Genomic DNA, 14,476 nt, shown 5'->3' with positions numbered 1-14,476 from the left:
GTGATTGAATTGGAAGGAGCCGCACTAACATGGCACAGTGGTAACATTAGTTTCACATTTTAATTGTGTACATATCTTACCTCCAGCAGAAGGGGTAACTATGTTTGTAGCTGCTGCTATTGACGAGGCGACCCTTCTCCTTCAGCCACTTGATAATGTTCTTGTCTGCATCCTGTAAATAAAAGAAAACCAAAACAACAGACATGATTCACAACATACAGCTTTAAAGAGTAACTTTACACCAGGCTGAAAAAGCTGCTCTTCACTGTCCTCTGTGGTTGATAAACTGTTGTGTGTGTTGAGAAGCGTCCAGTGATGCATCTGTAAATACACTCAAACATGAAGTCATAGTGTGCCGACACACTGTGGATTACACTTATACATCACTACTGCAAGGTGAGAAGTTCAAGCAAAAACAAGACTTTCGGGCGATCGACTTGCTAAAACATGGAAAAAAAAAAAGAAAAAAAGATGTGATTAGGGATGATACTAAAATTCCAAATAAAAACTTATGAAAGTTCAATTGCAGCCAAAGCTTTACATAATTAAACATTTTGGCTTTTTTTGCATCTCACCATTTTTCTTCTCACTTTCTATTAATAGAAGCACTTTCAAGCTCTCTTCTCCACAAGTGGACCCTTTTTTACTAGAACCAGCAGTGAACAGTTTCTTCATGAAGCACATCTTTAAAAAATACTATTTGCTGTTTTTTTTTTATCATGTCCATTTTCTTTTCTTTGTCCATTGCTCTTTATATTTTACCCATTATATTAACATATTTATTACTGATTCTGTCAAACAAATGCTGTGGCTTAACAGCTCTGTCCCCCGTGTATGTACCTTTTATACTGAATGGCAAGGCGAAATGATGGCGCAAGATTTCCGGCTTAAACAAGCAATGTAAAAGGGGCTCCAGACCTCTCAAATTAACAGTCCTAATTATAAAACACAGTACAACATTTGTCTTAAATAATTACTACTGTCTAAAGGATTTGTCCTTTACATATTGGGTAATGCTTTATTTTAATAGGCTGCCTACAGAAATTTTATAGGGTATTCGTAACATTTCAACAGATTATTAGTTGACATTCAACAGTCTCACTTTATTCTGTAGAATATATATGTTCAATATGGATTGTTCACCCAAACTATGCAGCTTAGGTTCAGTGATCAGTACAAGTTCAACGTATTTATTCCGTGAGTATGAACTGAATTGCCACATTTACTCTATAAACATTTACAGACAATAGTAAGCCGCTGAAATACTCCAAAAAACTCTAAAAAAAAAAAAGTGTTACCATATATTGTTTGTAAAACTCTTCAGATCAAGAAAAGCTTGTGGATTCATAATGTGAAATTAGCAGCACCACAACTACAGCTGAACTTATTATTTGTAATATCTAGAATACATTAAATTAAAATGTTTTGTATTATTGTACATGCTGCATTATTATGGATCAATACATTCAGTGCAGACAAGTGGTTCCCTTTTATATCTTCTATATAAACAAGATAAGATGCAGTTGGCCCTTTTTTGTATTTCTACCTGATTTCTTGTTTTTAAAAAGGGTGCAGAGTAACTGCAGCCCTACTATGCAGTGCAGAGAGTGTGTTTCTCCAGCCATGGCTAGAGTTAAAGCAAAACATTTGTCCTATCATTCCTTATCACTGTGTAAACATTACTGACTTTTAATATTACACTTTCTCCTGCAGGAAAGAAAGCTCTGGATCATTGCATGCATCACAGCTTTAAACATTCCTCTAAGAAAAACATTAAGTCGTGCAGCCAAGGTCACGGTCTACTCATTCAGGTATGATAAGTACCACCAAACAGGTAGGATGAAATTGTCCTTTTTGTCACCCAGCTCATTGTTTATGGCAAACAATCTAATATGCAATCATCTCTGTGCCTTATCACGCACTATTTCATCTCCCTCTAACCAAGCTCGCAGTGCAATTCACAGGAAGCTCATAAATATGACTTTTCACCAAGGTGTTTGGCAGACTGTTGGTCGTGACCTCTTTGTAGAGAGAGGGGGTTTTAAACTTTCTAAGCCAGGAGTAAATTTTGTCATGCCCTGACCCCGGCTCATTAAAACATGAAAGAACACCTGTGATGTGGAGATTTACTGGAACTTTGCCTAAAACCAATCGAGAGAATTTCACCATCTGGTCAACTGAGTATAAACAAGGGTTTCTCGATATGTTTACCAGATTACTCACACACACTTGTGACTCCTTTAGAGACTCTTTGTCACAAAGCCTAATTAATCAGCAGAGTTCCTGGTTTGAAAACATGTTTCTCCTGTGTTAAAATTTGAACAGCTAAACTACCAGAACAAATCTTCCTGCTTTAGATTTACACAGCAATTTTATTCCTTAGTGGCACATTCAGTGTTTAAAATGCATGACAGGGTAAAGCAGAATACTAAAATAATTGTAATTTACTGGGCTTGACTCGGTAAAAACAGCTTTTCAGCACAATTCCTGTTTTGCAGGTTAAAATGAGGATAGAAGAGATAGATAGAGAGCAGACAGTAAAATAAAGTTATTACAGAAAGAGACCAAGTAGTCCAGCAAGAAAAGGCACATTATTAAAGAGTACAACATAGGAACTCACAGGAGAAAGGGAAAAAAAGATCAATGCATTATTTTGTATGCACTCACTTCAATCTTTATTAATTAACAGTTGGTCAACATTAGTGTAAATGGTCAATAGTTTTGTCTTTGTCAAAACATTTGGAATAATCATAGGGGGGCTGTGAAGATCAGTCAAAACACTGATATCTGCTTGGTTTAGACTGAGATGAAGCACATCACAGTTTGGAAAAAAATTTGTAATGTTTTATAAAGGAAGTAGTATCCTCAAATTGGATCATGAGAAGCAATGGTGGCGAAAAAGTGAGCAGATGCAGCAAAAGGAGGGGACTACAATGGTGAGAGAGGTAACAGTGGGTTGGTTTGGTGAAGTATTGCAAGGCTGTTGCAGGAAAAGTCATTAAGGAAAATGGTATAACTAAGGAGACCTGAGGGCCATAAACAGGGAACCAGGGGGACACTGGAAGTGAAAGGGTAGGGCTGGATAGGAAAGGGGAAGGACAGGAGGATTGTTTGTGAGAAAATCATGCAAAATTTGAAATACATAAGGACTGGGAGAAATTGAAAGGCAGGAAAACATTGTAGCAAAGACATAAGGACAACAGGGTCAGGGTGTGGGAAAGTAAACAACAAGGTAAGAAGAGCTGGGTATCAAACCTCAACACTTCATGGGTACCAAAAGAAATGTGTTCAAAACCGTTAAGTACAGAAAGCTGGCATCAAATGTTTGGTCAGATTCATAATATTGTTTGCTTATTTTCTTGATCGCATACTTCCTGCCAGCACCTCACAAGAGTAGGCATGCGTTTTTTTTCACGCAACATTTTACATTTGATATCATTGCTCTCATTTCTTAAATTTAACAAATTTAGAAAACGCATGTTTTTCAAAGAACTACTTTGGCATCCATACTAAAGCTCAGGTGTCAAATCAGCACTGGTATACAAACATTTCAAACGGTACCCAGTCCGGGGAGTAAGGAGGATAAAATAGGGAAAACTGGGTAAGATAGGGAATAATCTTTTTAACGATAATGAGCTGATCTCTCCACTCCACCATGCATGCTCTGCTGGTCTTCTCTGCTGCTGCTTTGGACTTGCGGGTCCTCTCATCTCGGATATTTAGGCATCTTTGGCAATTCCAAGCCTACTCTCCTCCCCTTCCAGCAGCTTCCTGTAGGTGGCGATCTCTGCATCCAGCTTGAGCTTAATGTGCAGCAGTTCCTGGTAGTCTTGGAGGTACTTGGTCATCTCTAGTTTGGTTTCGCAGAGCTGGGCCTCCAACTGAGCGATTATGCCCTCCAGGTTCCCCACCTTATCCATGTGAGCCATCTCCATGTCCTCCAGCTGCTGCTCCAGGGATGCGTTGCGAGCCCTCATCCCGTCGATTTGGTTCTGCAGCTCTGTCACTTGGGTGTGGTAGGTCGTGATCTCATCTTTCATGGCTTTCATTTGCTCCTCATGTTTGCCGGCATGCTCTTTGAGGGTGTCGAACTTGCTTTTGTACCACTTCTCAGCTTCCTTGACGTTGCGGGCAGCTACAGATTCTATCTCTGCACGCATGTTGCGCAGATAAGCAGCCAGGTCGGGCCGATCGCCACCCAGCTCTGCAGTAATCTTTGAGTCCTCGATCTGCTTCATGAGGTCAGCTACCTCTTCGTCGTGCAGCTTTTTGAGGAACTCTATCTCGGCCACCAGTTGCTCTATACGCTTCTCCAGCTCAGCCTTCTGCAGTGTGGCGTTGTCAACATCCTGGCGAAACTCCCTCAGGATCATCTCTGCCTCCTCTTTGAGTGCCAGCTCCTCCTCCAGCTTTAGTCTCCACACCTCAACCTCTTCTTCGATGTAGCCTCGCTCGATATCAGCTGCTCCCTTCTCATTAGTCAGAGCCTCAATCAGATCCCGCACCTCTTTGAACTTGAGCTCATATTCTTCCCCAATGCCTGTGGGGCCTCCCTTGTAGCGGTTCTGCAGTGCAGCCAGCTCAGCTTGAAGAGCAGCATTCCTCTGCTCCAGTGCCTGGACCTTCTCGATGTACCCTGCAAACTTGACATTGAGTTCCTGCATCTCCTCTTTCTCGTTGGCATGCTGCTGGTGTATCTCTGTTCCCAACTCAACCGCAGTACTGCGATAACCGGAGCGCCCGCGGCTGTCATAAGAGGATCCACGGCACCGGGAAGGCGACGGGCTCTGAACTCTTACTCTGCCGCTGGAGCCGCTAACCTGCAGGCTCTTCTGGGTGTAAGATGCGGCTCTCATGATGTGTCAAATAATGAGTTTGGCTTTCAATCTACAGACTAACAGCTGCTCTCTCGGCCTCTCTTTGTGTAACCCACGTCGCGACTGATGCTCCCTCAGATCACCCCTGAGTTTTTATGCGGCAATAAAGAATGTCTCAGACAGCCATGAAACTCACGCTTGGTTTTAACATATTTCAAAAGTGGATTATGACAGACTCTCAGAGAACTGTGGCCGCATGCTCTTTATTAGCTAACGCTGTACTGTTACCAGCCAGGCGGGTCGAGTCCACTCCCTGGCCTTTGCACCAGGATGTGAAATAGTGATCAGATCATGTATGACTGCTATTTTTCACTCAATATCCACTTAGGATGGTAATGAAGTTGGGTGTGACAGAGAGGGCACCCAGTGCACTGCTAAACAGTGACAAAGTGCTTTGGCTGCAGGTTTTCCTACACAATTTTGTGAAACTGCTCTGACGCCAATTCCCTTAATTCCCTCCATATCAATGAACGAGTCATACACCTAAAGAATAATTTAAAATCACATTTAGAAAACATGATGAATATTTCATATTCCCATGTCAGATACCACCAATCATATTTCTTAAAAGCATTAAACCTGTAACTAAAATGAGAGGTTGTGAAAGTGTTGGGAATGAAAGTGGCAAAAATCATTATGGAAAGACATTTTTCTCCAGATGCAAACACAGAAAATTGAGAGAAATAGGAGAGTGAGTGCCCAGAGAGCGGCAAATGAAATTCTGAATTAAACCAGCTATCAATATCGTTCAGGGCTTTATCTTGTGTATCATACCAGTGGCTCTTACCAGGGGTGGAAAACCCTGAAATGTCTGCTAACCTAATCTACATGTAAATGTCTGATGTGTCACTCACTTTGACATACTGTCCCGCAAAGTCAGTGACCTCTGAAGTGAAGCAGCCCGAGGCGTCCACAGGGCAGATAGGAGCCTGGTCCCTCTGGATGATCTTGTATTCAGTGCACACCCTGTAATCATCCTGCAGAGAGAATAATACACAGTTTAAAGGGTTTACTTGGTGAAGGCATCTGTTATATCCAATTCTACGTTAATTCCAAATACAGCACATTGTAAATAATACACATTGTAACTAGAGGTGAAACAATTAGTCAGTTAATCAATGATAGACATAATATATATTGGCAATAATTAATACAATCTATTTATCATTTAAGTATTTTTTTAAAGCAAAAGATGCTGCAAAAATCACAGTGTTGTATAATGTTTAACTTCATAACTTCAGGTTTGGAACTACTTGCTATACAGACAGGAAGGTTAATATTTCAGCTCTTGCTTCAGGACATTGTGATTGACATTTTATTATTATTTTTTTTTTTTTTACAATTTTCTGACATTTCTGTACCTAACAATTTATGGATCAGTTGAGAAAATTATGGTCAGATTAATTAAGAATGAAAAAAATTATTAGTTGCAATCCAAATTATAAAACAGTCATATACCAAATGTTATTACTGCATCTTTAAAATGTGTTTGCAAGTAATTAAAGATATACTGTGCAGGATTTTCAAAAAGAAAATAACAAAAAAACGTATAGACTTGCACAAAGGTAATCCCTAAATCATCACTAATGACACACTAGAAGTGTGTGGCAATATATTTATGTACAAAGACTCCACCTTCTGCCTGTGTTGCCTTATTTCTTTGTTCGGGACGTTTATGGGTGTGAGCTCCCACAGAGCCTAAGTGAGGCCTCAGTTTTTTAAAAAGATAGCGACCAAGTGCCAGACTGTAAGCAGCAAGCATCAAAGAAACACGGCGCCCAAAAAACGTGAGTATAGCCACACAAAATGCCAAACGAGAGTGAATCAAGGGTTAGCTTTCATGTTCACTAGCGATTGCGTTTACAATCCTGCATAGTGCCTTTAAGTTACATTAGGTGATACTATGTTAATACAGGGATCCATGCATTTCAAATTTTGTTTTAACAATATTCTCCAAATAAATCAAACTGTATTTGTTTTTCATTTAACTTTCATTTTAACAGGAATATTCCCAGTGAAATTCAAAATCTCCTATGCAAGGGAGCCCTTGCCAAGATGGCAGCAAAAAGAGTTTAACATAAAATAATAGACAAAACACAACTGCAAAAAAGTTAACACTAACAGCATACAAAACTTCACGTACAAGAAAGAAGCAACAGACTTTAAAAAAAAAGCCACTTTAATGCAAACAACTGAATTAGCAGCATTAACTAACTGCACATGTGCATCCAGCGGTCAAACTTAATCCTAATTTGAAAATCTCCCATCTTGAGACTTTAAATACCATCTTGAGACTCTGTAGCTGACTCCAAGATGAGGCAGCAAAATCTCTGAAAGCATTTTCAACGAGGACTGACGTACATAAGTTGTCCGTGTGACCGAAGATTGCAGCTACTGACAGTTTTAAGAGTCAGTAGGGAACATCAATAAGAAGGCCGTTCCTGTGGTATGGCCTTATAAAGAAATATGTACTAGTGTCCCATCCTATGGTAGTAAAAAAAAATAAATAAACCAGCTTTCTCATACAGAGTGCAATGATGTGTGTGGAAACCCGAATCATATGAAAATAATTATCTAACCTCTTTGGCAGCCAGCTTCACTAGTTTTAAGAAATGTTATGACTGCTTATTAAATTCCTTGTTGAGCTGGATACTTTTTGCTGTGTTGAAAGAAGCACTACTGGTATGTGGCAGCTATGCATGAAAGATCTGAGTACTGTCCAGCTGTAAATGTATTTTGTATTCAAACACCCTGTCAAGAAGATCCAAGATGGATGGCTCGCAGGGTCACTTCACATCCAGTCATGACAACATAAAATTTGAAAAATGTATTTACAGCACATTTCCTCACACTGTATATCTTCAGAGGAAATGTGTTTGTGTTTGAGATTTCCATCAACAAATCAATATGAATGTGATCACTAAATAACAAAACTGTTAACAAATCAAATAAAAATCAAACCTTGGAAAGTAAAATGTATGTGGGATGTTGATGTGAAGGGTTTAGTTAACAGCCCTGTGGGGACTGAGCTGCAGTCAAAAAAGGCAGAGAGGGCAGAAGAGGAAGCTAAGACTGAGTATGTATCCACAGCTGGCTATAGCCACAGGGGCATCCATCTGCCCTTGACAAGGGCATCTAACCTATTAGCAATGACCCAATACCTCTGATAGCACTACAACATTGGCCTTGAGACTGTGGGAATACATTGATACTGTAGCATTTGAAAGAAATATAAACTCGTGTTAGTTGATGAAGTTCATGAATTAACTGAGATGGGGTACTTTTGCCTTTTTGAACATGTAAGAATTTGTTTTTGTTGGTTGTTAGAGTCTATTTTTTGAGTTCTGTACTGATCATCACCCATTACTATTTTGTTTTGTTTTTATCTGTTTTGCTTTGTTTGTTTTACATGTTTCAAATAAAAATCAATACAATAAATCAATCACAATATTTCATACAATTATCTTGCATTTATCTTGTGCATTTCTTAACAACATAGAAATTAAAGGTGAACAAGTATTTCACCGATAAAAAGAGTCCTCACATAAAACTAATATGTCTTTGCAGTAGACAGAGGCAAAGAGTTTGGAAATTGTTGATATATAACCAGAGAAAACAGAGAAAATGATGCTTTTGATCAATAGGTAGAAAATCTACAACCACCAGCATGCAGCTCTATACAATTTTGTGCCTGTGGTGGCGGCACAGGTGGTAAAAAAAACAAATATGTTAGTCCAGCCTGTTTTTCGAGCAATAGCCCAAGAGCCAGCAAAAATCCATTGGGGGATATCTAGGTACTGGCTACATGGAGGGAAGTTTACCACAGTTTATCTAAATATACTACCCACATCGTTAGATAGAAAGCAGGTTGGAAATCGTGTAAGTATCCCTTTAAATAAGTATTTCACTAACTTCATTAACTCAAAGTGACTGCTATGAACAATTTTATGTGTTAACTGTTTCTAATCAAGCTATATGTTTGTTTTCTACTCGCTTATCTGCTTTTTATTGTGCTTGTTTCCTGTGTCTGGTGGGCCAAAAACAAATTTCCACTCTTGTGAACAATAAAGATAGATTCTTTCCTATATTCTATTCTATAATGGACCACAGTTATATTTACAGGTTAAGTCCTCTTGTAAAGTTATAATATGTTAATGTCATATATGCTTGCATGTGTTAACTCTGCTACACAGGAGCTACACCTGCCATGGCTGAAGGCACTCAAAGCAGCACAAATGAGGAAAACATGTTAACCACTTTAACAACTACAACATGAAACCCTCTGCAAATTCAGAAAAGCAGCAAATACAGGAACAGAAAATAATTGAACTGAGTTGTGTCGGTAAAGGCAATGCTTCTAGACAGACATGAAAGACTAAACTTTTTAAACACTGAACGGCAGGAAAACTGCCAAATGACTTGTTACACTTGACAAAAAGTGAACGTTTTCCTCTAGAGTTTGCTCCATATGAGCATCTGCAGGATTGGATAAACAAGCTCACTAGAAGCAACATTTCAGAAGAGCATTTCTGAACTTCATTCCAAATCACTCGAGGAAGTGGAGTACACTATAATTAAAAAGGAGGAGGGTGAGCCTGACAGGAGGCAGGTTTGAGCTCTGTGACAGTGACAGAAGGGAGCAGGATCAACTGCAAGGGCTGCACACAGAACACTCAGCCACCACAGTGCACTGTTTGATTATTGCACTCTGTTAGTCTTGGTCGAGAGTCTAGACTACTGGGCTAAAACCTTAGACTATGATGAACTGTCAAAGTACATCATCCATTATTCATTACTTTCTGATCAGTCAGGAAATGCATCACAATGTTTTTTAAACACTTGCCAATAGGTGCCAATTCCCTACATCTGTCGTTTTTATAATAAAAATAAAAAAGGACATTTTTCAAAAGGACTGTTTTATTAATTTAAGGGGACTTTTATTTATAATGTTATATTTATATATTTCAGGGGACGTTTTTATAATTTACATTTATTTATTTCAGGGGACTTTTATTAATAATTTTACATTTATTTATTTATTTCAGGGGACTTTTATTTATATCTTTAACTTTAACTTTATTTATTATTATAGTATTCTACTGCAGAGGGCTTTTATTTCCTGATGCCACATTTATTTTATTTATTTATTTTTTTTAATCAGTTTAAATTGAATATTTTTAGGTTTCTGTGGTCACAAAGACATTCATGACGCGCAAGCTAATTTTTTTTTTCTTCCTTTTACTTTCAACTGTATAAACAACAATTATAAATCTCTTGATTAAAAAAAATGCAGAAGCTGAAAAACAGTGAAAGACCACACTTACAGCTCCAAAGTACGGTGCCTGGTGGACCACTCCGGTACCTTCCTCCTCCTTGACGTAGTTATCCATCACCACCTGGAACGCTCCTCTCTCCCCACACTGAAGTGAAACACGGATGAGGAGAATTGCATCACGGAGGGTTGAGTGGTATGGAAACAAAAGAAACAGCCACAAGTAGTGATATATAGAGAAAGATTAAGAGACAGATTTAAGATGGTAAAGTGAGATGACAATTTGTTGTCAGACAGGTAATTAAAGTGAGACATTGTGTCTGTCTTCATTTGTGACAAACAATACATAAACCTGTAGAACAGCCACGAAGAGGAACACAAACTACTAACCTTGGCAAAGTACGGGAAAAGGGGCTTGTATTTTTTCCCCTTCAGAGTCTTGCCCGGAAATCTAAAAATACACAAAACACATTTCAAGTCTGTAATTCATTTTCATTTTATTTCCTCACTAATATTTCTTCTACTCTACTGCGGTCCTAAAAAGATGCTACAGTTTAGAATCAATCAAATATTATATATTACATAAGTTGTTTTTCTGTTAAGATGCACATGCATTTACATGGATTTTAGAAGAGCGAACACTGTGTCCTAGCTAGATGCAACGTGAGCGAGTGTCAGTGATTAAATCTGTTTGATTAAGTTGTTTCCAATGGGGCTGCCCGACAGTGAACAACATTACACAACATGATACAGTGCAATGCGGTGCGCCGTTTTGAGCAGCAGTTTTTTCGCATGCCCCTTTTCTATTTTATTCCTGTCGCACACGTTGACAGCACTGCAAATAATAGGGCTTCACATGTGGACACCTAAGTTAAATGCTTTTTAAGAGGTATGATCTCTTATTCAAGCAGAAGCTCTGGTGCTGAGGATGGCATTTTAGAGTCATGAAGTATGACAGACAATTCACTAATGGTGTAAACAATACACTAAAACCGCCCCCCAAAAAACAGCATAAGCTACCATGATCTGAACAGATACATTAGAAACACTAACAGAAAGAGATTTTGCATTTTGGAACATAAAACAGCAAACTCAACTGCAAACTAAACATGACTCAGTCCAGCACGGGACATGATGGGAATGTGGGCGTCGCTACAATAAAGATGGCTTCTGGCTGCAGGGAGAACACAAGGGAGCTGAATGTTTGTGTAAATATTGGAAAATGTTGTGGGATGCTAGCAAGTTAACTTGTATTAGAAAGTGGAGATGACAGTATGCTGTAAAGTGGAAGCTACAACAATGATTTCTCGAAGTTACCCTCAATAGTGCTGTTGTGACTATAGATGATGGGGAAATAAGTGCTCACACATCTTTTCAGTGGTTATGTCTCTGAGTATGCTCTGAGTGCACCGTTGATCTCTAAGCGGTTTGTTTACATGAAGCGACAGAGTTCCATTTTAATGTATGCAGTGTGGACAAAGAGCATACGATGCAACGTGATGCAGCGCGATATCCGACACTCGCCTCCAGTTAGAACATGGTGGTATGAGGGCTCATTATAATCATTGAAAACACTGTAAAAGTCACTGCCCTCATACTTGCAAGCCTCCTTTACAATAACATAAATGCAGCCAATAGATAGAAAAGTTTCACTCAACAACATGGCCAAGATCGAGGAATGTAAAACTGTAAAAATGTATTTTTTAACGGAGGAAGCATGTAGATGGTGGTGGTCTGTGAGGCCATTAAAAACACTGCAACATGTGGACAAAGAGTTGTTTTTTTTTTTTTTTAACAGATTGGTTCCGTTATGCCGTTTTTTAAAACTGTTTTTGTTGTCTCCTTCAGTTATAGTATCTTGTCTGAAGTACGCTACACTGCCCCCGAGTGCGGACATAGGGCTCCATCCATCTCCATATTATGCGCATAGACGAACATTAAGGAGAATTTAGTTTCTCCGTGCTTCGGGTAATAGGTTTTCTCCACTCTGCGTCATTCCTAACAACGCCACTTACTAAGATGATCTAGAGCCATAAACACTTAAAACACTATTACAAAGGTCAGTCATATTGGCTTTAATGCAAATTAGCAGCATTTGTCAGCAATAACAGAAGGCTGACAATCAGTCTTGATGTGTTTTAAAGCGACATGAGGCAGCTAAAAGACCTCATCAAATCATCAGTGCTCAGATTGCCAATGCATCAGTGAAAAAAGCTGCACTGATGAAAACAAACAGCAGTTTCATGTTGCCAATAATGAAACAGGACCGGGCTCTGCGGTTCAATAATTTCAAGTAATTTTGGGGAACCAATTCCCCCAGTGGATCAGCAAAGGACTGTTTTACTTTGGCACCTTACAGGCTGGGGGTTAAGGGGTTAAATTAATAAGTTAGACCTCAAGCACATTTAGTTTTAACTTACTGACCCAAACACACACCACCTGCTATGATATTTCTCTGCTCGCTACCCACTGGCTAACGGTCAAGTGCAGTTTTGCATGATGGGCGGGGGTTTGATTAGATGCATTTTTAAACACCTCCGAGATCAAGATGAATCATCAAAAAGAGGGATTATGATACAAAAACACTCAAATCTATCTTTTTGACATATATTTAGCTTGTAGCAAGAAATAAATGAACAATTTACACAAGGACATGAGATTAGAACTTCAAGAATGTATTTTTCATATTACTGTGTCTTTCACATATTAGTCACTTGCACTCTACACATTTGTTTTTGGGGATTACAGCGTCCTGTGTACTTACTTGTCCAGGAGAGTGTACTCGCTCTCAGATTTGAACAGAGCTCCCAGTCTGGCCTCCATCATGATGTAGGTCTTCTCTGTGGTGTTATCTGAGAGATGAACACAAAAACTTTATTAGTGTGTTTGTTAATTTTTCACACTTAACTGCCAGATCGAGTCATTGAGTAAATCCAGACCTCTCATTGACCTAAGGCTCAATACATAACATCCTTTGCTGCTGTTACATGGAGGCGCACATTAAACAAGAACACATCTTATGTCATTACAAAAAGGCGTACAAGCAACAAATTAAGACAAATTTAATACATGGTTTAATAGGCTAATTGAAGCCTGGTTGTTCAATAAATGCATGTACTTGTTTTTCTGTTGTTGCCCAATTTACATTTCTATTCTTTGAGCTCTACAATTATTTAATGCAAGTACTGTAATATGGAAATTACTTAAAATGCCCATTCTTACTTAGAACCTATTTAGTCTAGCTTTTATTTAGTATTTTATAATTTTAGAATTTATTATTTATTTATGGTTATTTTCTTATCATTTGTTTATTTTTCTCTCATCAAATTTTATGGTCAATCAGTATGATTTATTCTGTTTTATTTTATGATCATCTCATTATTTTTAACAAAAATGGCTTGTAAAGCACTTTGAAGTGCATTCATTAATTGTTCTGAAAGGTGCTATACATTTATTTGTTTTTTGTAAGTCTGATAGGGGCGCACAGTAGCTCAGCTGGTAGAGATGGCACCCCATGTATAAAAGCTATGTCCTTGCCACAGCAGCCGTGGGTTCGATTCCAACCTCAGGCCTTCGCTGCATGTCATCCTCTCTCTCCCCCTAACACACAATGAAAAAAAGCCCAAAAAATAATCTTAAAAATAAATGAAGTCTGATTGACTGACTGATTTACTGAAAGACTGATTGACTCAAAGAAGTGTACTGGACCTTCCGTGTTGTACCATCTGTGGCATTAAACAAAAAGGCAACAACAACAGAGAGCATTATTCAATGTCAAGATTTCTCATGTAAAAAAAAAAAAAAAAAAGTCTTTATTACATGACAAAAACAAAAATGTTTTGAAGAAGGTCACAACATTCACATTAAAGTCTCAGCAGGTGATTTTATATTTTCCCTTTTTTTCCTTTTCGGTGCAGCTTTCAAAGCTCACAGTGAATGTAATGAGGTGAGACTAAAGATACTGATCAATATGATGAAAAATGAGGGTTTTTTTAGGGGAGCTCTGGTCCCTTTTTAAAGCCTGCCATCTAAATAGCCCCTGCAGAATGATTTATGTTTATTGAACTGAATTTCACGTATAATAAACTGCACCTCATCAGACATGGTTCAAATCCAGGTATCGAATAGATGTGATACATTCAAGTCTGCTAAACATCTATGTCAACTCCTGCTTCATAATTATACAGTGAGCCGTGATGTCAAGGTCAGCAAAGGACCGCATCATGTGGCTGCAACCAATCAACCAAGAACAGGGCTGACTGAAACACACACAAACACCACCTTATTTAGGATGACTGCCTGACATTTTGGGTTACTGAACCTCCTG

The 14,476-nt window shown here is 38.6% G+C and overlaps 2 protein-coding genes across 3 annotated transcripts in view; both read right to left on the bottom strand.

Annotated features, from left to right (window-relative positions):
* Positions 1–14,476, bottom strand: part of iars1 (isoleucyl-tRNA synthetase 1) — a 73,243-nt gene that overhangs the window by 48,997 nt on the left and 9,770 nt on the right. For both annotated transcript variants that reach the window (XM_042506187.1, XM_042506179.1), the window contains exons 8-12: positions 12,914–13,001; positions 10,540–10,600; positions 10,202–10,297; positions 5,732–5,854; positions 81–172 (exon numbers count right to left, since the gene is read on the bottom strand). In XM_042506187.1, coding sequence (XP_042362121.1) covers positions 81–172; positions 5,732–5,854; positions 10,202–10,297; positions 10,540–10,600; positions 12,914–13,001 — 460 coding nt within the window. The remainder of the gene's footprint in view (positions 1–80; positions 173–5,731; positions 5,855–10,201; positions 10,298–10,539; positions 10,601–12,913; positions 13,002–14,476) is intronic.
* On the bottom strand, positions 3,522–5,427 carry LOC121957565 (vimentin-like). Its single transcript, XM_042506198.1, has one exon. The coding sequence runs from the start codon at positions 4,854–4,856 to the stop codon at positions 3,720–3,722; it is 1,137 nt and encodes a 378-aa protein (XP_042362132.1). The 5' UTR covers positions 4,857–5,427; the 3' UTR covers positions 3,522–3,719.

Source organism: Plectropomus leopardus, chromosome 2, assembly GCF_008729295.1.
Source record: "Plectropomus leopardus isolate mb chromosome 2, YSFRI_Pleo_2.0, whole genome shotgun sequence".
In the NCBI taxonomy this organism is placed as follows: domain Eukaryota; kingdom Metazoa; phylum Chordata; class Actinopteri; order Perciformes; family Serranidae; genus Plectropomus; species Plectropomus leopardus.
This window is presented reverse-complemented; position numbering and strand designations above follow the sequence as displayed.

What these genes read in the sequence shown, in the direction of transcription:
- LOC121957565 (XM_042506198.1), bottom strand. Translation starts at nt 4,856, where the DNA reads ATGAGAGCCGCATCTTACACCCAGAAGAGCCTGCAGGTTAGCGGCTCC.